A 24,191-nucleotide genomic window follows, 5' to 3' on the forward strand; every position below is an offset into this window, starting at 1 on the left:
TGGAGCATCTACAGTAAGAAGAATGTAAGCAGATGGAGAACAAAAGTCATCTGTTTCACTACTATTTCTGGAGCTGGCGTTGCGATAAAAAGCACAGGGGTGAAAATATACAGTGAGTAAGTAGCCTTGTCTCAGAATCTAATAGTTAGAATGCAAAAATTACTCAGTGTTTCACATTATTATCCAGTTAATCAGCAATTATCACCTAAGATTAACTAACTTGAATACAAGCAAAGAGTGCAATAAATCTGTAATTCTGCGAATTCCTGACTTATTAAAATAAACAATGAAAAAACCTAGTTAAGTATCAGTTTGCCTGCTACATCTGGAGCTCAAGTGAGCAAGAAGAAAAGCTCTAAAAGTACAGTAATAGGGCTGTGAGCTCTACTTTTTGTTTGATGTAAAATTCTAGTTTCTTGGCCAGGGGTGGTGGCTCACGCCTGTAATCTCAGCACTTTGGGAGGCCAAGGTGGGCGAATCCCCTGAGGTCAGGAGTTCAAGATCAGCCTGGCTAACATGGTGAAACCCCGTTTCTACTAAACATACAAAAAATTAGCTGGGCGTGGTGGCGGGCCTGTAATCCCAGCTACTCAGGAAGCTGAAGCAGGAGAGTCACTTGAACCTGGGAGGCAGAGGTTGTGTTGAGCTGAGATCATGCCAGCCTGGGCAACAAGAGCAAAACTCCATCTGAAAAAAAAAAAAAGGCCGGGCGTGGTAGCTCACGCCTGTAATCCCAGCACTTTGGGAGGCCGAGATGGGCGGATCATGAGGTCAGGAGATCGAGACCATCCTGGCTAACATGGTGAAACCCCGTCTCTACTAAAAATACAAAAAATTAGCTGGACGTGGTGGCGGGTACCTGTAGTCCCAGCTACTTGGGAGGCTGAGGCAGGAGAATGGCGTGAACCTGGAAGGTGGAACTTGCAGTGAGCCGAGATCACGCCACTGCACTCCAGCCTGGGCGACAGAGCAAGACTCCGTCTCACCAAAAAAAAAAAAAAAAAATTCTAATTTCTCCCAAGTCTCATTCTTTAAAAGTATTTGCAGCTCTAATCAGTCTCACCAATGTGACTTTGTTATTAGGAAACAGCTTATGTTGGGAGGCAGGACTCCTTGGTTGGTGTGGTTTCTAAAATACACCCAGAGTTCAGCTCTAGTGAAAGCGAGAATAAGATCTGCAGCTGCTATTGATGCATTACCAGCCAATTACAAATTAAAGCTGATAGAAAGGATTGCTTTTGGTGTAAACTCATTATTTATTCCATTTTCTACCATTAAGAAAATAGAGGCTCGTAAAAACTAATAATGGGGCATTAATCTTCCTTTTGAAGTGGCAAAGTGCAAAACCTAGGTACCTTATTAATTCCTCGAGGTTAATTGGTGTGTCCACTGAAATGTCTCTCTTGAAAGATCAAAAATATTCTAATTAGCTTAACTGTCTGCCAGTTATCATAAAAATCTTGTGTTGAATGAAGCACTATCATAATATCGGGCCTGGTTTTGGAAGGAGATCTCTGGGAGAAAACTCTTTTGGGGCCTGGGTCGAGGCGTCCTTCCCATCAACCAGCCTTTACTCCCCACCCCAAGAAAATAATACTATGCAATGACACAGCCTGTCCCATAAAGCACTTAAAGCCTGTAGGCCTTAGGCGATACAAAGACAGTAGACATAGGTTAATTTTAAAAAGTATTTTAAACATAGTGATCATTGTTATATTTGAAATATAAGCCAGAGATTATCCTTTTTAAAACATTTTAAAACTTTTTTGTAACAGGCTTTTTCAGAGCAGTTTTAGGTTCACAGCAAAATTGAGCAAAGTGTACTGAGAGTTCTCATCTATCTCTGGCCCCATAGAGGCGTAGCTTTCCCCATTATCATTATCCCCCACCAGTGGCGCATTTGTGACAACTGATATACTGAAACATCGTTATCACCCAAATTCCATAATTTACATTACGGTTCACTCTTGCTGTTGTACATTCTATCGGTTTGGACAAGTATTTAATGACACACATCCATCATTATCCTGTTTTTCCACTGCTCTAAAAATTCTCTGTGCTCAGCCCGTTCATCTCTCCCTCCCCCTACCCCTGACACCACTGATCTTTTCAGTGTTTCCTTAGCTTTGCCTTTTCCAGAAAGCCATATAGTTGGAATCATACAGCACGTGGCCTTTTCGGATGAGCTTCTTGCACTTAGTAATATCGGTTTAAGGTTCCTCTATGTATTTTCATTGTTTGATAGCTCATTTCTTTTTCGCACTGAATAATATAGTCCATGGTCTGATGTACCACAGTTTATTTATCCATTCGCCCACTCAAAAACATCTTGATTGCTCCCAAGTTTTGGCAATTACGAATAAAGCTGCTACAAGCATCTGCATACAGGTTTGTGTGTGGACATAGTTTTCAACTCACTTGGGTAAAAACCAAGGAGTAAGACAGTTGAATCACGTGGTAAGAGTATGTTTAGTTTTGTAAGAAACTGACAGACTGCCTTCCAAAGTGACTGTACCATTTTCACTCCCACCGGCAATGAATGAGAGTTCCTGTTGTTCCACATCCTTGCCAGCATTTGGTGGTGTCAGTGTTCTGGATTTTGGCCGTTCTGATATGTGTGTAGTACTTTCTCACTGCTGAGATTATCTTTTGGTGTGATGTTCCAGTCACATCAATGTGGGGACCGAGGAGGTTTTTTTTCTAGGTAGCCCTAGCTCCCCAATGCATAGTAATTTCTTCTGTGATTAGAAAAGAACTCATTCAACAAGAAATCAAGACCATACTCAGCTGGCCCCTAACGGGGGAAGCCTGTTGATCCTCTCTCCGGAGCGACCTACAGCAGTGGTTTCTAATCTTGACGACGTATTGGAAACACCCGGGAGGCTTCAAAAGCTGGAATCTTGGGTCTCATCCCTAACAGTTTTGACTTTTTGGGCTGGGATGTGGCCTGGGCACTGGGATATTTATTCCGTAACTCAGCAGGTATTTCTGATATGCAGCTGAGAAGGCAAAACACTGGCTGAAAAATGGCAGATCATACTATTGGCCTGTGCTGCTAAGACCTGTTGTTGAAAGGGTCTTCTTCCTTGGATTCTACAAGACTTGACTTAGATTCCTGAGGACCCAAGGCTCTTGGGGTGACTTTACCTTTTGTCCTTAGCTGGCTCTGATGCCCATCTGCAGTCGTAAAAATTACTGCCTTTAACTCCCCATGGTGACTGGAGGTTTTTTTCTTTGATTTGCTGCTGGTCTTGGGAGGCTTAGAGGTAGGTCGCTTTTATTCACAGAGTCTGGCTTCCATGTAAGATGTGCTCATGTAGAAGGCAGACACATCTGCTTCTGGCTCTATCTTGAGAATGAAGACAGCTCTTAATCTGAACACTTTAGGCTTGAAATAGTTTTCTGGTCCATCAACCATAGTGGGTAAAGCCTAAGCTGCGCCCTCTCCCTTCCCCAAAGGGAAAGATTTTGCCTGTGGCAAATAGGGGAGCCGAGCACATCCTACGAGATGTCTAGGGGAGGGCTGGTGTATGACAAAGGCCTGGAAGCTTCCTTAGCCTAGACCACCAGTTTTTAGATTACAAAGTAAATGCAGTTGACCTGGATGCATACACAGGGGTAACAGCATAGGATGTGTACTTACTTGCAAATGGCAAGCAGACATTCTTCTATAGTGTCCCTTTGTGCTTTGGTGAGGGAACGTCCCTTGGAAAGCCTGTATATCGTCTGCAGTGTGGAATCAATCAGAGAGGTGCAGTGTTCTGTTCCGGCAAAGAGAGGGGCACATCTTGTGAGGAGCGGGAGCACAGCAGAACATATATACCTATTTAGTGCAAGCGCAGCCTCTGTGGTGCTCAGGGAAACCTAGGGAAAGAAGATTGAGACACAGGTTAATCACCCTGAGGAACAGGGCAAAGCTGGCTCTGCACTGAGTTCCCATGTAGCAAGCTGTGGGAGCTTATATATGTCCACATTGCACAGCAAGGCAGTGAACAACGTTCTACCTTATTAGCAGTTCTATTTTTCTTTTTGCATTTTCAATGAAAAAAAATCAAGTTAAAAGAAAACAAAAAAAAAATTAGAAAAAAATAATAACAAAGGCTAGCTGGCTCTAAGTCTTCCCAAATGATCCTATAAATATCTGTTCCCTTCAAAATAATTTTGAACTCATTAAAATCAGCTGACGACCAGTCTAACCCAACATTTTGATGCTTGCAAAGTCTAGTTGCCAGGATACTACATTATTATTCTGGTTTTCGCTCTTTTCTCACCTACGAGGGACTCACGCACTGTTATCTTACGACTGTAAGATTAGTGAATGGTTATAGGTCAAGCAGTTTCTCAAATTCACCAGTTTTGTGAAAGAGAAAGTGGAACTCTGACTCCTTTCAGTTAATTGGTGAGCACTGTGAGCAATTCACAATCAATACTGACATGACAGTAGACCCCACTAAAGGGAACCTAACTCTGCATGGGCAACGTGGAAAAGGAACAGATACTTGGGTCCTTCTACACAACTCTAACATAACACTTGCTCACGATGTTCTTTTATGTACATTTAGATGGATGCGTTGAATACAAGGAAAACCCAGTTAGTGACACTAAATAGCCAAAGCACACTTTACTACCATCTTTGAAAGTTGTAGAACTTCAAAAGAAACCTGGAGATCCACAGAGATGAAACAGTACCATTTCCTGTGATTACTGCAGTCATTCTATCTGTAACACACTTTGTATAACTTAGGATTTGAAAAACCATTTTCTTTGAATGATACACATTTCTTGTTGTTCCTATAAATTATCTAAATTATCAAGGTTGTCTCCTAGAAACTTCAGTAATCATGCTGGGAGAAACAGCTACTCTTCCACATTTATCACTTTAATATACAGAGTTAAAATGAGAAAGGACAGAGCTTTGATTTCAGTAGATTATACGTTTTCAAAAGAGAATGCATGAATGTCTATGTGTTAATGAACTGAATATAACACCTTTTTGTCGTAGATGGTGTTTGGACAAACACGTGATTGAACACCAGATACCAGAATAGCATTTGCTGTTTATCATTAAATTATTTGATCAGGAAGCCTGGGTAGATCCCGTGAGTTGAGAAAATTATTTTTAAAATCAAATAATTTATAGAAAAGTTCAAAACAACAGCAGTGGCAGAAGCACTGTTTTAGTTATTCAAAAATAATTATTCATAATTATTCATTATGAATAAAGAATTATTCATTGTTTTATTATATCAAAACGTTGAGTGAGACTGGGTTATTCAGTATTAGGGATCGTATACTCTAATACTGTCATATATACCATTTATCATCTCCCTACCACACATGGGCATGCAGCTCCCACTCAGGTTGGGGCTCGTATGTATTTCCATTTCTGGATAACCCGTGCAGGTGGAATCCATCCAAGTCAAGGTATTTGCCGCTGACAACCCATCACAGAGCTCAGATTTCTATCTCTGTTGGACACTAGGTGGAGCCTTTGAGAAACCTTCTAACTGAAAACAACCCTAAACTGGCAAGATGATTTTTAGACTTACACTGATCTAGTTTGTCTTTTCTCCTTGGACCTAGGACTCCTGGTGTACCTTTTTCTGCTTAGTTCTGTCTTGTGGCATCTTGTATCTGAGTTTTGTAACTCTAGGGGCCTCCTCTCTTGATGTTTGTTGATGTTGAACTACCTTATCTATCTCACCCTTGATTTCCAAACTTATATCTGCCTTTGTCCTCATGTACTGACCTTCGTCATACCCCTCACTTCAGACCTATCCATCCTGGTGGTCAGTATATGAAATTATGAAGTGAGAGGAGGAAGAATAATGTCAGCCTATAATGTTGCCAGTCAGCCTTTTTCAAAGGCAATAGAGACATGGTCTCACCAGGGGGTGCTTTTGTCCCCCCAGGGGACATCTGGTGATACCTGAAATTGATTTTGGCAGGGATTCAGGGTGAACTGGGGTGCTACTGATACATAGCAGGTAGAGGCCATGGATGTTGCTAAATGTTCTAAAATGCACAGGGTAACAGGATAACCCCTTACAACTTACCGTCAAGGTTAAAAAAACCGCAATTGAGGGAGTTGGATTTGGGGTCAAATTTACCTATATCTAAGTCTCTGGCTCAATAAATTACCATCTTCCATTTCATGATACCTCTATTTTCTCACCCATTAAAGTAAGCTATTAAAATGTAATTGGTGAGTAAATAGAAAATATTTGCTTCTAAGTCCAACATTACTAATTTTGCAGTGATGGGAACAATAATTTTTGTTATTTTTGCAACTTACTGTATCTAGAGAGGCAGAAGCTCTCAGGTCAGGTAAAAATCCAACCTCCAGCAAGTGGAGCAGAAAAGTTTGATCCTTAATGCCATAGACGCGGTCCAAGAACAGCACCATGGGTGCCTTGTGGTCAGGGCAGAAGTTGGCCGCCATATCCGGCTCACTGACCGACCCATCTGAAAGACACACAGAAAATGTAATTTCCCTTTTTCTATCTCCACAGTCTCAAAAGGTAACACAGAGCTTGTCTGTCTACAGCTTGTTCTCCTTATAAGCGACAGGAAGTTTGGAAAAATACAGATTGAGCATCTCCAATCCAAAAATCTGAAACCTGAAATGTACCAATATCTGAAACTTTTTGGGCACCAACATTATGCTCAATGGAGATCCTTCTCAGAGGACTGTGGATTTTCAGATTTGAGATATGCAACTGGTAAGTATAGTGCAAATATTCCAAAATCCAAAAAAAATCCAACGCACTTCTAGTCCCAAGCATTTAGGATAAGGAATACTCAACCTGTACAGTGCTGTGCTGAAGGCAGCTTATACTTCATTGAAAAGCCAGTTTAAAATTCCAGCCGGTTGTTAAACATGCTCATTATTAAAAATTAGAATTTACAATTAAGTAGATATTTTAAAAAGGTAACAAATACTAGAACTCCTTACTTCCTAATTATTGCACTGTGAACTGTACTCTCGAGGTTTTCTGCATCAGTCGTATTTGTGTGTTGGAAATACCATCTAATGGTGTGCCATGTCCATTCTCTTCCCAACTCTGTGTTCAGTGACATTGCACTGGCAGCTTGAAATCGGCCATGGTGAGAACGCTTACACTACAGAAATGGGCAAATGCTAGGATCAGGCCTTGATTTATTGCTTTGTTGATGTGAAACATAAGTAAGTGAGGGAGAAAACATTAATGAAGGCAGATTAAGTTTAGTATGTCTGTAGTTATTACATCATAAATTGAACAAACTTCGAGGATATCTTGTTGCAATATTTGGAAATAATCGTCTGATTTAGGTGAAATGTAGATCAGGGCATCCAAGAATTCTAATCTTAATCAAGAGGTTCGAAGGTGAAGTGGGGAAATACTATGAAGAAAATAAAAACTGCTTGAGCTGGAGAGTAAAGACAGGATTTCAAGTGAGGACAGAAAACAATCTTCCTCTTCCCGTTTTGTTTACACTAAAAACTAGGAAAGAGACCCCCAAATGAGCACGCTATAGCCACAGCATATTTAAACACTGTACTGGAAAGGTGTGGGCTTCATAAGGAACCCTGAGAGGCACAAAGATGAAGTCTGAGCCACCCCGGACCCTCGTCCTGCCCAGGCATCAGCGTCAGGCTGCAGAGCCACAGAGAAGGGGCCTTCCAGACTGCAGGCTGCGGCCTCTCCTGCCCCGTGTACCAGGCGGAGCTGGGCCTGAATGGCTGAGACGGACTTCCTCTCACACATGCCTGGTGTGGTGGGATATTAGTTAGTGTTTTGTGTTGGGAAACACTGAGTTCAACATCTAATTTGCTTTATCTTAAGTTTTCTTAGAGACGTTATCGTTTTACTGTGCTTATACCACGTGATGTATTCCACAGCATTTCCTACACTTATTTGACTCCAGGCCCCTTATTAATATGTACACCTATTAGTATCTCCCACAGAAAGCTTCTGTGGAATATCAGTCTGGGAAACATGACAACGGTTAGAATCACACTTTTTCAATTCCTCCATGAGCCTGGATAATGGGTGGGGTGACTCAGAGAAACAACACTTCGGGGAGAGTGTAAGTTTTGCAAAGGTAAGACTGACTGATGTCAAATGTCACTGGTAGCATTGGGGGAAAACAGTTTATGATCCTCAGCCATGAGGCGTGCGACTGTGGCTGGAGAGGCTGTGTGGGGGCCCGTCTGTCTGTGCCCCCACTGCCTACACAAGCTGGGGGAGCCAGGGGAGAAGGAGAAGGGAGGCCGTGGGGAGAGCTTTCGCTTGTCCCATTCTGTCAGCCTCCCTCACCAGGTTGGCATGCTCACAGGAGGACAGCGAGGTCTGTCTGTACCTGTGGGACACAGGGTACAACTGTCTTGACACAGACGAGAGAGCAGACTGAAGTCATTACTTCCAAATTATTTCACTATGAACTATACTCTTGAGGTTTTTTGCATCAGTTGCATTTGTGTGTTGGGAATACAATCTAATGTGCCATGTCCATTCTCTTCCCAACTCTGTGTTCAGTGACATCACATTGGTGGCTTGGAATTGGCCATGGTGAGAAAGTTTATACCATGGAAATGGGCAAATACTAGGAAATGGGACTTGATTTATTGTTTTGAGATTGCTTCTAGAGAAGACGAGAGCAGCCGGCTAGAGCCTAGAGGAGAAAACTCATCACAGGAAAAGAGCAAGACACTTGCCCTGTGCGCCTGCCCTGCGAGTCAGGGCCCGGGGGCCGTTGTGCTGGGGACAGAGTCCTGCCCCGAGCCAGTGGCTCCCGGGAGACTGCCGCTTCAGCCTGCAGTCACTCCCCTTACCTTTGTTAAGGGAGGGCAGTTTCAAGGGGATGCTGATGATCCCAACCAGGTCTTCTGTGGGGACCAGGGAGCGCAGTATGGACCTGATGCGGATGGCCTCCCCCTTTCCCGTCTGGATGAGCTGGAAGATATAGGGTCGAGAATGACATGAGATAAGTGAGGTTCCCACACCTCGCTCCACCCCACCTCCAAACCTCTGGTAGTAAAATGGCTGAAGGGCAGGGGTCCATTCCATGTTTCCCTAATTGCTACAGACACTTGTGGCCACAGGGAAAGAGGAGAGCGGTCTCTTGATTTTCCAGAAGAGGTGCTACTGAGGAAATAACTGACTGAAGAGGTTGCTAGATTCCTTTGCTGTTATTAAAGTGGCCATGAGGTGGTGGTATCAGGTCCCAGGAAGAAGTACACGGCCTGCTGGTGGCTTCTCAGTGTGACTGCACTGCCAGAAGCTCTTGGTGGCCATGACAGAAGTGTGGACAGCGTGGCCACAAAGCCAGACTCTAGAGTTCTGTTAAACGTAGAGATGGGTTATGAATTTCAATTTCTAAGAGTTTGATTAATGCTGGGGATGATGAGTGGGCAAAAAGGGTATAGAGAACGTCAGAGAGAACTTGAGGGGCTCAGGGGCGTTATCCGGGCATGAATAGCCTGATCCACCCTGACACTGATGAACCAACCAACACGCACAAGGGTGTGCATGCATATCCCCCTGCACATGCAGTCTCTGGCTGGGTGTAGCAGGCGTTCAGCTGGGAACTGAATGTCATAGCTCAGGGTCAGACAGTCCCCAGGTGGGCTGGATGGTATGCTGAGATACGATGCTTGGTGCCACCAGGGAAAGCAGAAGGCCTGCCCACCCACCCTGGTGCCACCTCCATCCCCAAGGGTAGAGAAGAGGTGGCTGGTGATGATGGCATCCTTCCCTCACCACTGACAGGGCAGGACCCACAGGAGGGGTCCTGAGAAGGGATGTGTGCATGCGTATGTGTATGTGCGTGTGTGTGAGGTGTTGGAGCAGAGAGGCAGTAAGGAAGGAAGAATGGGGCACCCAGATGGGCCTCTGGTGAGCTATCCCATGCCGCCTTCTTGAGAAGCAGCAAACTATAATGTGCTTTCTGATGTGATGAGAGGTGATCAGGAAAGCTAGAGTGTGAACACACAGGGGTTCCTGACCCTCCCCACCCCCGCCAAGACTGTAGAACACTCTAGTGTTTTCTGGGCTCCCTTTCAAGTTTCCTGCGTTTGCTTAAAGGCACAGAAATGGAAAAACAGGCCTACGTGGGTAAGGCTCCTTTATCATAGCAGGAATTGGAATCCTAAGAATTCAGATCAGCCTCCCTTATGAAGATTGAGAGTTGCTTTTCATATGAAGAGCAGCTATTTCCTCTCTTATGATGTCAGACCTTATATGAAATAAGGCTGCTTCTTTCAGCCCTCAGCAGAGGTGAAAAAAGAAAGGAAAAGAAGGTACCTTTTAGTTCCAAACTAGAAGTCTGAGAAGACATCTCATAGAACAGAACCACCCTTTTGTGATGTCTGCAAAGCTCCACCTCTGGGGGAGAAAATCAAACGCCAACCACAGGAAGTCTGCCTTCCTGGAGCCTAACGCCACAGTCGTCAGGGACGGGATCTTCCACGTTGAGGGTCCTGTGGCCATGATCCAGAATCAAGCTGCTCCCATTTTGACCAAATTGAGGCATGTCAAAACACGATTCTGGGAGGCTTTTGAAACAAACTGTGCAGGGGACATGCTCAACTAGTACCACAGAGAACTCACACAAGACAGGGGATCTGCCCTGGAGTCCCTCCCTAGAAAGCAGCAGAGTCAGGTATCAGAGGTGGAGACTACTTTTGAAATGAGCTAAAAAGGGACCTAGACAAAGGCATGTTAGCAAATGTCAGAGACAGAGGAAGGAATGAGGTTCAGGAAATCTATAGTGTTCTCGGCGCAGGTTTCTCAAAGCTGTTCTCTGGAAGCTCTATCACTTACGTGCATTTCAGGAGCACAGCGGCCCAGTAGATCTATAAGGGCCGAATAAAATGACATAATTGCATTGCCCATATGCACGATTTCTTCTTCCTCTTCATCGGCCTCCGTGCTGCTGAGAGAACCAACAGAGGGGAGGTGTGAGGAAGGCTGGCAGGCACTGCCATGCTGGGAGACACAAGTTGCTTGATATGGAAGCACTCTGCTCTCCTTTCCCTTGGAGCCTCACCTTCCTCTAGAAGTCCACAAAGTGGTTTCATTCATTAAGCTCGGGGAACCCAAATATTTGTCTATGACATTCACAGGATCCCATGAATCTTAAGGCATGAGTACCGACATGAGCTGATCATCAGACCATAACTCCTACCAACCTTTCAATCCCTTTTCCTCCCCGTGAGGGGAAGATCCAGGGAAAGCACCCTGGACCAAGAGTCAGGAGGGCTCCGCCCCTGTCCTGGCTCTGTTGCTAATAAGCTATATGACCTTGGGCCTCAGTTTTTTTCTCATGTTGCTTGAGGAAGTGGGGAAAGCCTATGTGTAGGGTCCTTTCCAGCTCTCCCAGGTCTGATGACAAAGAAAAATGCCAACCGTCTAAAGAGTTTCTGCTGGGTTATACCCAATCTCTAGATTCCAGGGTCTAATCTAAAGGCTGTGATGAAGAAAGGGACATGATCATGAGACTTGATAAAGGGAAAGTAAGACAATCAGATAATCTACCAACTATATCCTTAACATTTAAATAACATTATAGTGCTGTGACTTTCCACATTCTGCAACTTGCTTTTTCTTTTTTTAAGGAGTCCAATCAAAACACTTTCTTAATTAGTTCTCATGCTTTCAGAAGAAGAAGTGGAGGCACGATCTGGTTTTACAAATGAGGTATGGGTTGAGACACTGTGGGACAAAATACTGAAGGAAACATGCTGAAGTTAGACAAGGAGTAGAACCTTGGCCCAGGCCTTTGCCTCCTACCCCATGGTGATGCTACAGGGAGGCTAAGAGTTTGCCCACTTTGTGATTTCCAGCTGCGCTGAGCAGAGTAGAGAAAATGGAAGGGGTGAAGGTGATGCTGATCACTAGGCTTACTGGGAGAGTCAAGACAACACTGGGCTTGATGAAGTGTAAATGTTTTAGCTGTAACTGTGAAGAACATGTGCTTTCTCTATTACCTCCTAAATCATCCATATACCAACAATATCTGAGAGCTCACCAATTGTATCCGTGCCGGAAGGCAATCCTTTCACTTACACTTCTCTTTTGTATCCTTGAGAGGGGAGGTCAAGCGTGGGGTTCTCAGAGATCTTAATGGCACCCTGCATGGCCGCCAACAGTCCGTTTCCCCCCTCGCCCCGCAGGGCCGGGCCGAAGCACTCTGGGCGTCTGATGAGCAGCTTGACCACAACGCTGGCATTTTCTTCCACACTCTCACCTAAGGGAGAAAGGCACTGTTTCCTTCTCAATGGAAAGGACAACCCCAGAATTGATTTCTAGTTGATGAGGCTGGGAGAACAGTATTTTGTTCAGCTTATCACCTACTCTTTTTTTGGTTTAGGTCAGTCCAGTGGGCAGTGGGAGTGGAGAAGGAACTAAGACACCTGTAACTGATTGTGGTCAGTTAGTTATAAACCCCATGCACTGCGCTTGAACCAGCCTCATCTACCGTTAAGATTAGGAGTTGACACTGATGGAGAAAAAGGTGGCTTTGATAAATTGGGTCAGGATCTGTTTATTTAAAGTATTAGGATCAACCATTACAGAACAGGTTTTTACTCTTCAGCTCAGGAGTTTGTACTGTAGAGATTATTTCCATATATTTAGGTCCTCAGAGGGCAGTTAATAAACTACTGAGTCTACCCTGGAATACTGATTCATTCACGAGTGACTTAGTGAACAGAAGAACTTTACATCTTTATTACCTCAGCGAGGGCACATGCAAATCTGCTTCCTTCCTTGAAAGGAGGTAAGATGGTTACTCAGCTGGTGTGCTTCAATTAACGTTTGGGGAAGTGACATATCAGCTTCTGATTCTGTTACTGATTCTGTATCATACTCTCACAGAGTCTAATACTTACCCTAGGACAGCCAGGTTTGTATGGATAGACTTCAGGTCATTTTTGGAATCATGTATCCAGATGAAGAATCTGCTTGGTCAAGTTTTATTGGTTATTCCTAAACTCGCTCTCTGGGAAGGCAGAGGTTGGAGAATTGTATTCTGTGGCATTTGTTTTTGGATGAACCAGACAACAAAGATAGAGCCTCATTTCCTAATAAAGTGATTAAGGATAGCCATTCTTTTTTTTTTTTTTAATTATACTTTAAGTTCTAGGGTACCTGTGCACAATGTACAGGCTTGTTACATATGTATGTCTGTGCCATGTTGGTGTGCTGCACCTATTAACTTGTCCTTTACATTAAGTATTTCTCCTAATGCTAACCCTTCCCCAGCCCCCCACCCCATGACAGACCCCGGTGTGTGATGTTCCCCACCCTGTGTCCAAGTGTTCTCATTGTTAATTCCCACCTATGAGTGAGATCATGTAGTGTTTGGTTTTCTGTCCTTGCGATAGTTTGCTCATGTGTCTGTTGGCTGCATAAATGTCTTCTTTTGAGAACTGTCTGTTCATATCCTTCACCCACTTTTTGATGGGGTTGATTTTTTCTTGTAAATTTGTTTAAGTTCTTTGTAGATTCTGGATATTAGCCCTTTGTCAAATATTTTATTCTCAATAAAAAACATACCTCTGTCTCAGATGAAATCCTAATTTGTATCTGATAATTCATCTCTGAGCCAAGACTCAAGGGCGAGACCTTTTTCCATATTGTGTTAGCTAAAGCCTAAAGAAAAACTTCTCTACAGAATCATAAGAGGCACCTCATTTGTGTCTGAGAATTTATCCCTGAACCCAGTACTCAAAGGCAAGACTTGCTGATGTTATGTATTGCAAGCTTGAAGAAAAACTTTTCTACAGAATCATAGGGTATTTCTTGGAGAACTGAGAGATAACAGAGGTTACAATGTGATACGCTGTTGTATTATTTATTCTTGTGCAAAATATGACCTCAAATATTGGCAGGCTAGAACAATAAATGTTATCTCACAGTATTTGTACAGGCCAGGGATTTTGAAGTGGCTAAGCTAGGTGGTCCTGCCTTGCGATCTCCCATGAGGTGGCAGCTGCCGTCTTCCGAAAGCCTGTCTGGGACTGGAGCATCAGCTTCCACGTTCACTCACACAGCTGTTGGCAAGAGGCCTCACTTGCATACTGGATGTTGCGTGGAGGCCTCAGTTGCACACTGGGTGTTGGGTGGAGGCCTCAGTCTCTTACCATGTTGACCTCTCCATAGGGCTGCTTGAGTGTTCTCATGATGTGGCAGCTGGCTTCCCGCAGAGCAAATTATCCAGAAGGACAGTAGAGCAGAAGCCAAGCTGCCTTTAACAACCTGGTCACTTACTGTCACTCTGTTATATCCTATTCATGAGAAGTGAGTCACTAAGTCCAGCTCACATGTAAAGGGAGAATTAGGCTCTGTATTTTGGAGGGAAGAGTATCAAAGAATGTATAGACACATTTTGAAACCATCTTAGCAGTTTAAGTTCTATTTAATAAAACATTTTATGAATCAAGTTAGAAGTGTTGGGAGTAAAGCATTTTTTTTAAAAGACAGGGTCTGGCTCTGTCACCCAGGCTGGAGTGCAGTGGCATGATCTCAGCTCCGTGCAGCCTCACCCTCTAGGGTTCAAATGATCCTCCCACCTGAGCCTCTTGGGTAGCTGAGACTACAGGCACATGCTACCACAACTGGCTAATTGCTGTTGTTGTTGTTGTTGTATTTTTTTGTAAAATCAGGGTTTCACCATGTTGCCCAGGCTGGTCTCAAACTCCTGGACTCAAGCAATCCTCCTGCCTTGGCCTCCCAAAGTGCTGGGATTACAGGCATGAGCCACCACACCCTGGCAGAGCATCTGAATGAGAACCCAGAAAAATCTAACTTTTTGTTCCAGCTTTTTAGCTCATCACTGTGTGAGTACGCACACTGCACAATCTCACTGGGTCTTTCCCCTGTTCAGCTATGCATGCTCCATCTGGTTTTAGAGTGACTCTGTTAGTCTAACTCAGATGCAGAGATTTCTCCCATTATGCTCAGAGGAATGGGGATGGGGTGGGGTGGCAGCTGAGCTTGCTGTCTGAATGCTTGAAATTAACTCAGGCTCACCTCTCAACTAAACTCAATCTTGAACATACCGAATGTGTCTCACAGCCCTGAAGAGTCTACCTCAGACCACAATTGTAGTCCTGTCCTAGAGCTTGGCTTGCTGACATCCTCTTGTATCACTCAAGCTTTTGTACTGTGGGCCAAATCCAAGATTGTTAGCACGTACCACTCTAAGTTTTAGAATTGTGTAGCTCCACCCAGAAAAAATTTTATTAAACTGAATTTAAACAGTTAATCAGCTTCCATTCATGGTTTTATAGCTCGATCCTTCAAGAGTCTAAAATTTTTGTAAAGAACTTTGTCTTTAAGTTCTATCCAATGTATCACACATCAAAAAAACAATCGGTTTTTACTAAAGAATCCATGGGAAGAAAATTCTCAGGAGACACTAAAAGGGGAAAATTATCATAATAACGGGATGGTGGAAAGAATCAACATATTCTGGAAAAAGAGAAACCAAGGAGAGGTTGGGAGACACTGCACAGGTTGTAGAGACCTCAGAGAAGGGTACGATGCTGAGTGCTATGCCCATGCTCTCCTATCAGTTGGGCCTACCATTTACACCTAATATAGTTTACTCACAGGAGGGACACTTACAGAAAAGCGCCAGGAGAATCTACATTGTTAAAAGCCAGTGGTTTCAGATATAGATGTAACTCACCGTTCATTACTTTCGAATGGTTTTGGCCTCCAATACTTATCAGGTAGCACATACATCAGCCCTCTCAGTTGTAATTTCTCACTACAAGAATAATAAAGCTAAAACATTGAAATTTTAAATATAAAAAATGGAGGGAAAAAACCCAACTCTGTTAATCAAGCTTATTTAAATCCTATACTTAGATTCTTTCAGTTACCTGGTGGAAATGCTTGCCGGTCAGTCACCGATTTTACCAGCATGTTGAATTCAACTTAGTTTTCCCCACAGTGATTGGCACGAAGTTGGTGGGATTTAAAACCACAATACGCAGAAGTTGAAAAATCAGACTGTGAGTTCTACATTGAGCTTCCGATTGAAATTCATTTGCCCAATTAGCCTTATTTTATTCGAGTCTCAGGCCTTCAGAACTGAACTAATTGGGTCTGTTTCTGCAAGTGACCCAGGAAGCCAGCCCTTGATTACTGAATTATGGACATCTGTGGAGAATGCAGAGCACACCCTAAGAGGAAGGAGCTGAAGTGTAACCATTGCTGCTAATTAGACACGGGACCAACGAAAGGAATTTCCAAAGGCTTCCCAAGGCAGAGAGGATGGCATGATTAGGAAGGAGAGACAGTCTCTTCCCAATTACCTGTAGCTCAGCAAGCTTGACTGCTAACCAAATCCAGTGTGGTAGAGCTAGATACTGACCTGGAGGGCATTTTTCAAGAGCGAAGAGAGAGACTTGAGGTAAACTAGTTTTGCCCAAGGGCTTGCAACAATGCTTTTTGCTTGAGTTCTAATATGAATAATGAGCTTAATAACAGCAGGAATATTCACAGTGCCTTTCTTCAAAGGCTTCAATACTGTCTTCATGTTACTATTTTCTTTTCGATACTCCTGACCAGTTGGATGGAAATGGAAATGATTCTCCCCGTTTTACCCAGGTAAAACACTCATACTCACCACAGGGACAGTTAGCAGGGATACAATTATTTAATCTTCAGCCCATCACTTTTCTCACTCTCTCTGTTCTAATTCTAGTTTCCGTTTTAAAGTTCCATTGTCTGGAACACTGTTCTTCCCATTCTTTCGATGTAAACCCTCAACTTAGGTAACTCCGTTTCATCCTTCAGGAGGAGCTTAAACATGGGAGCCCCAGAGGACCTGTTCCTCTCAAACACCCTGTCTTCTTCCTTTGTGCCTGCTTTCCCCGTGAGACTGTACATGCCACAAGAACAGGACCCTGTGTCTGAATTACCTAACACTGTGTGCTCAAGGGTCTTGCTAACATCTGGCATATCACAGGCATTCAAAGAATATATTTTTTCAATAAGTCAATAGACTTCACTGAGACTCAAGGTAGAGACTTGAAATGACTGGATGGAAAACCAAAGGTGGCTATCCATTGTTGCATTATCCCACGCAATTACCAGCCTCTGTTTACAAGAGCCTGCATCATCTACTACCTCAGATTTCAATTAGTCCTAAAGAAAAGAAACATATTCTCAATCAAGTCCCACCTCAGTAAGAGAGAACACAGGGCTCCAGCATGAATGAATGTACTCACACTCATTTAATTAATTTAGAGAATCGGAGGGGCAGGATAATGGCCAGGATCCAACACCTCTTTTTGCTAAATGCCATCTTTGATAGGGTGCCAGGCAACTTGTATGAACTAAGTATGGTATGTCCAGATAGTAAGGACATACCATCTTCTTTTTAGGGCCTTCCAGCCTGGGAAGGGATTAACTGGAGATGTGTCTATCAACCACTGTGATAGCACAGAGAGCAAACCAGGAATTGTTTGCCCATTTACTAATGAATTCAACTATCCATTGAGTCCACGCTACATGCTAGTAACTGATCTAGAGACAGCAGACAAGTAGTGACCAGGACAGTCAAGCCTGAACCCCGGAATGAGACTAGTGGAACAGAACCACCCCAGCAGACCTGTGGACCTGCAGCAGAGCTTTCCTACCACCTTGCAGATATGTAAGAAATAAATGTTTATTATTTTATGCCTTTGAGATTATGAAGTTATTATGTAGCAGATACGGGCTGATATAAGAGAGTAGAAGGAGGGAATTCAGTTCCTATGCAACTTAGAGTGGCCCAGGTATAAGATAATAACAACTTGGAGTAGAAAGTGGCCAGTGGAGATGGAGAGAAGATAGATTTCCGGTATCTTTTAGATGCTGAATCAACAGAACTTGCTGATGGACTGAATGTGGGAATAAGGAAAAAAGCTGATTTAAGGATGCTCTCTAGACTTAGTCTGAGTATCTGAAAAGTTGGTGGAGCTAGTTAAGGAGATGGAGAATCCTCACGGAAGAACAGGTTTTAGGTGGTAATTACATACTCAGCTTTAAGATGTACAAAATTTAAGATGCATATGAGACCTCCAAGTAGAAATACCAAGTAGATAACCAGGATATACAAGTCTGGGGCTCAGGGAAGAGGACAAAGCTGGCAAAATACATTTGGGGATTGTCAGTGTATACATGGAATTCAAAGCCAAGGGACTGCATGAAATCATACCAGGGTGGATGGCGCAGTAGTAGTCCAGATATTCTGAAGACCAGTATTTAATCACAGAATTGTGCTAAAATTTTGCCCACGTGTCTAGAGTTTGGGTCTATGTGGCTTTTTCATGAAATATGCCAAATAAAACTTGAATGCAATAGAAACCTGGTGTCAGAATTGACGTGTGCTCTGACAAAATACGGGCATTCTCAACAAGATGATGAAAATCAGCCTTTGATGAGCACAAGGGTCATAATACTGCCATTCTGTGTGAATAATGTTGATGAAGCAGTTTTTTTTTTTGTTTTGTTTCATTCAGCTTAATTCCATAGTTTTATTGAAGTATCAGGCTTCGTTTACTACTCTTATCCAAGAAATGGTTGATGAGACCCACATACATATATTAAGTAGGTTCTGGACTTTTTTTAAATTTTGTTTTTTAAATTGACAAGGTTCTGGACTTTTGAGTCCACTGCCAAGATACTCAGTTACCACTACCGCTGGAATCCCACAGGGGCCTTGGACGCAAGCTGCTGAGAAATTCACTCAGGGTGAAAAGAATGTAGTTGACATCCTTTCACCCCAACCAACCCTTTCACCCCAGCCAACTCTCCTCATTTTGGTGCTCTTGGCCTAGGCTTGCCATTGGCTTCTTTATTTGAGGAATTTATTTTCTATTACTGGTAGTGTTTTGACTATCTAACTTATTTCTGGACTTTGATGCTGTTTCACTTTGAATTTTTACAGATGGAGGCACATTTCCTTGCCTCTGTCACTATAAGCCCTTTACCTGTCTGATAGATTTCCTTTCCTTTTCTCAGGTGTAAAGATTCCAGGAAGTCCAGTGGGAGAATGAAGAAGGTGCGGTACATGCAAGATTGTACAAGCTTTATACTATGGCTTGAATGATGGTGCCCCCTCCAAAATTTATGTTGAAACTTAATCCCTAATGCAACAGTGTGTTAGGCCATTCTTGCATTGCCGTAAAGAAATACCTGAGACTGAGTAATTTATAAAGAAAAGAGGTTTAGGCTGGGCGTGGTGGCTTATGCCTTTAATTCTAGCACTTTGGGAGACTGAGGTGGGTGGATCACGAGGTCAGGAGATCGAGACCACCCTGGTTAACATGGTGAAATCAGGTCTCTACTAAAAATACAAAACATTAGCTGGGCATGGTGGCGGGTGCCTGCAGTCCCAGCTACTTGGGAGGCTGAGGCAGGAGAATGGCGTGAACCCGGGAGGCGGAGCTTCCAGTGAGCTGAGATCATACCACTGCACTCCAGCCTGGGCAACAGAGCAAGACTCCATCTCAAAAGAAAAAAAAAAAAGAAAAAGAAAAGAGGTTTAATTGGCTCACTGTTTCTGCAGGCTATACAGGAAACATGGTGCCAGCAACCGCTTGGTTTCTGGTGAGGCCTCGGGAAGCTTTTACTCATGGCAGAAGGTGAAGGGGGAGCAGATGTCTCACATACAGAGAAGGAAAGAAAGAGTGGGAGGAAGGTACCACACACTTAAGCAACCAGAGCTTATGAGAACTCACTAGTGTGAGGACAGCACCAAGCCAAGAGGCATCTGTCCCCGTGATCCAAACACCTCCCACCAGGCTCCACCTCCAACATTCGGGATGACAATTCAACATGAGATTTAGAGGAGACAACATCCAAACCACATTAAACAGTATTAAGAAATGTGGCCTTTGGGTGGGCAAAGGATATGAACAGACACTTCTCAAAAGAAGACATTTATGCAGCCAACAGACACATGAAAAAATGCTCATCATTACTGGTCATCAGAGAAGTGCAAATTAAAATCACAATGAGATACCATCTCACATCAATTAGAATGGCAATCATTAAAAAGTCAGGAAACAACAGGTGCTGGAGAGGACGTAGAGAAACAGGAACACTTTTACACTGTTGGTGGGACTGTAAACTAGTTCAACCATTGTGGAAGACAGTGTGGCAATTCCTCAAGGATCTAGAACCAGAAATACCATTTGACCCAGCAATCCCATTACTGGGTATATACCCAAAGGATTATAAATCATGCTGCTATAAAGACACATGCACACATATGTTTATTGCTACACTATTCACAATAGCAAAGACTTGGAACCAACCCAGATGTCCATCAATGATAGACTGCATTAAGAAAATGTGGCACATTCCCACCATGGAATAGTATGCAGCCATGAAAAAGGATGAGTTCATGTCCTTTGTAGGGACATGGATGCAGCTGGAAACCATCATTCTGAGCAAACTATCACAAGGACAGAAAACCAAACACCGCATGTTCTCACTCATAGGTGGGAATTGAGCAATGAGAACACTTGGACACAGGATGGGAAACATCACATACCAGGGCCTGTTGTGGGGTAGGGGAGGGGATAGGGATAGCATTAGGAGAAATACCTAATGTAAATGACGAGTTGACGGGTGCAGCACATCAACATGGCACTTGTATACATATGTAACAAACCTGCATGTTGTGCACATGTACCCTAGAACTTAAAGCATAATTAAAAAAAAAAAAAAAAGAAGTGTGGACTTTGGGAGGTGATTAAGTTATAAGGATCTCTGCCCGCATGAGTGGGATTAGTACACTTATACAAGGGTTTAAAATTGAAGGGATATTCTCTTGCCCTTCAATTGATTCTGCCATGTGAGTACACAGTGTTCCTCCTCTCCAGAGGACGTGGCAACATGGTACTATCTTGGAAGCAGATAGCAGCCCTCCCAGACATCAATCCTACTGGTGCCTTGTTCTTGAACTTCCCAGTCTTCAGAGCTATGAGAAATAAATTTCTGTCTTTATAAATTATCCAGTCTCAGGTATTTCATTACTGCAGTATAAATGGACTAAGATACCTTATAGTTAGTACAAAGGTATAATATAGATGTTAAGAATCCAACTGCAACTAGCTATATCTCAAATGTACCTTATATTCTACCTTCTTACCACTCTAGCATGATATATCTCCTGAGTACAACATTGCAATGTTGTTCCTATTTGTCTTAAACTGTTATTTAAATCTTTTGTCACTGGTTAACTTTTCAAGAGTTTGCTGAATCTTTTCAACTGTTTTATAAACTTGAGAACAAAACTATGTCTCACACATTTAGCCCTAACCGTGCCTAGTCTACTACCAATCACACTGAAGAATGGTTAACATGCCCTTTCTGACTCTAAAAACATGAACACAAGGGCAGAAATAAACCAGATGATTCTTAAGTGTCTACACCTCATACGCCCTTCAAAGCTAAGATGACACTTTATACTCTCAACCCTAAAAGATGTATGTCTCCCAGCACAACAGTCTATCCATATGCTCCCCCATAGGACTCTGTTAAACGATATCCATTTATTTCAAGATGTTATTCAACACTTGCCTTCTTCCTTACGCATCCCTTGACCAATTCTACCAGATTCCAACAAACACCATCATTTTGGCATGCCAACAGTCCCATGTGTCACTATGTAGGTAGGTGTGATTGATTATAAAGTTTTTAGTAATTATTCCACACATGTTTCTGATCGCTGTACTTGGGTTTTCTCCGTTTCCTGCTTTGAGTTGCAGGAAGTGACTTCTGGGCAGGACTTCTAGAGCATCACGTTTCATAGCCCCTCACAGACTCTTCACATGTCACATGATGGATGCCCAAGTTATGCCCGCTTATAATAAATCTACCTAGGAAAGCAGATTCAGCAAAACTAGGAGACATTATGTTCCTTAAACTAAGTTTGTAGTCTGGGGAAGATATCGCTGTAACTCTCCAAGGACGCTAAGAAAACACAGAGTAACTTTTCCCTTTTTCTTGTGGATAGGAAATCTTTTCCTTCTCAGAATCTACAATAGGAAGGGATTAATCAGAGACACCCAAACACATCTGTGCTTAGCCTGGCTACAGTGTTTGCAACTGCCAGGAAAATAGAAGCTTATCGACTTCATTACTTCCAGAGTTAAACACAACCCAAGAATTTTCAACAGCTAATAAAAATAAAGAGAAGCAAATTATATGCCTTAAAACATTTTCTTAAAGACAAATATTTAAGAAGATTTACTACAAACATTAAGAAATAATAGTAAAATAATGTTAGAAAGAGTTTTCTGATTCCATTATTTTGATCTACTAAAAGTTTTGATTTGGCTCAAAATTTTTTAAATTAGCACCAAACAGTGATTAAATAGTATCACAACTTTTGACAAGCTCAAAGGAGAAAATGTTGTTTTTCCTTGTTCATTAGGGAGACAGGAAGACAACAGTGTACAACGGTTCATAAAGTTTGGCCTCTGGAGTCAAACTGCTTGATTCAATTTCTGGCTTTACTTTCTACTACCTATGAGACTCTGGGCAAGGTATTTAATCTAAGCTTCAGGGTCTTTATCTATAAGATGAAGATAATTGTATCCACCTGCTGTGGTCTGAATATTTGCGTCTCCCCACACTCCAAAATTCATGTTGAAATCCTAACTGTCAAGGTGACAATATTAGGCAGTAGGGCCTTTGGTGGGTGATTAAGTCATAAGGGCAGAGCCCTCATGAATGGGATTTGTGCCATTATAAAAGAGGCCCCAGAGAGCTGCCTTGCCTCTTCCACCATGTGAGAACACAATGGGAAGGCACCATCTATGAACCAGAAACCTCACCAGACACTGAATCTGCCAGCACCTTGATCCTGGACTTCCCAGTTTTCAGAAGTGTAAGAAATAAATTTATGTTGTTTATAAGCTACCTTGTCTATGGTATTTTATTACGGCAGCCTGAACAGACTAAGATGCTTCCTTCATTGGATTGTCATATAATTTATGTTAATATATGTAGAAGTGTTTTGAACAGTGCCTGGCACATGGTAAATGCTGTGTATTACCGCTAAATAAGTGTTAGCTGTTATGATCCTCACCACAATCTTCGCTACCCTCATCATCACTCACCGTCATTCACCACTCACCCTTACAACCCTGTATGACCATGCACCATCCAACCATCATATCCCATCATCACCATCATCATTACCCACCACCATCACCATGTCTACCTTCACTAACCACCACCCACCTCAATCACCCTACAACTCACTATAGCCACTGACCGACTATCATATTCCACTATCACTAGCATCATCACCATTCATCACCCACTATCACAGCTCCCACTACCACTCACCATTACCCACCACGAACACCCCTGCCACCAACCATCGTCTACCACCACCCACCATGAATGCTCCCATCATCTTATATCACTTTGATCTTTCATTGCTGAGCAGAGGTCACAAAAGTATCCAGAAAGTCCTTTTGAATCACCTTTTAGACATAAGGACTTATAAAGGGCTTTGAGATCCCAAAGAAATCTATTAGTTACAGTTTTCCCATTTCAAATGCCCTACCACTCTCATAAAGATCATGAACAACAACGATCATAACTACAAGTTTATAAGGTTTCTGGCACTGGGCTAATCTGAGTTTTCCAGGGATTATTTCATTTTATGAAATATATGATAATTATCATCTCTGTTTTACATATAAAAAAGCACTGAGGTTAGGTATTTTGACTAACTTGCTTAAATTCACACAACTAGCAAATGATAGAGCCAAATTCGAACCCAGGATACTCCATTCTCTAGTCCAAACTCCTCCATAACATTCTGTTGTGATTGAGCCACTATTCCTCCTCCTAAGTATTCAGAAATATTCTCATTTTTCTTTTTCATACTCTCCATATTTTTTTCATGCCTTTGCCTGTGGCAACCTACTGTGAAGCATTTGAGCTACTGATGGACTGCAAATCTACTTCATTCTAATCTGTTGATTGACGGATTTCTATCCTATAAATTCAATTAAGGGTATCTCTATATGGGTATTGTACACAGAAAAATCAATACAATGTGACCCAAGCCAAGCTGATTACCTTCCATCTCAAATCATTTTGCTTCTTCTGACATCTTTATTTCTTTCCCTCTACCCTCGAAAATCTCTAAGCTTCAATGTGACCTCTGTTCCTTTTCTC

The 24,191-nt window shown here is 42.7% G+C and overlaps 1 protein-coding gene across 26 annotated transcripts in view; it reads right to left on the reverse strand.

Annotated features, from left to right (window-relative positions):
• Window positions 1-24,191, reverse strand: part of LOC105463656 (ryanodine receptor 3) — a 561,838-nt gene that overhangs the window by 132,840 nt on the left and 404,807 nt on the right. For 22 of the 26 annotated variants that reach the window (XR_011606198.1, XR_011606199.1, XM_071067152.1 and 19 more), the window contains exons 44-48: window positions 12,051-12,231; window positions 10,806-10,917; window positions 8,816-8,936; window positions 6,296-6,465; window positions 3,644-3,864 (exon numbers count right to left, since the gene is read on the reverse strand). Coding sequence is in view for 24 of the 26 variants with exons in the window: in XM_071067152.1 (XP_070923253.1) it covers window positions 3,644-3,864; window positions 6,296-6,465; window positions 8,816-8,936; window positions 10,806-10,917; window positions 12,051-12,231 (805 nt within the window). In the remaining 2 variants the exon portion in view is untranslated. The remainder of the gene's footprint in view (window positions 1-3,643; window positions 3,865-6,295; window positions 6,466-8,815; window positions 8,937-10,805; window positions 10,918-12,050; window positions 12,232-24,191) is intronic. The other 4 variants (XM_071067145.1, XM_071067156.1, XM_071067160.1 and 1 more) reach the window with 1 other exon arrangement.

The sequence above is a fragment of the Macaca nemestrina genome, chromosome 7, assembly GCF_043159975.1.
Source record: "Macaca nemestrina isolate mMacNem1 chromosome 7, mMacNem.hap1, whole genome shotgun sequence".
Taxonomy (NCBI): domain Eukaryota; kingdom Metazoa; phylum Chordata; class Mammalia; order Primates; family Cercopithecidae; genus Macaca; species Macaca nemestrina.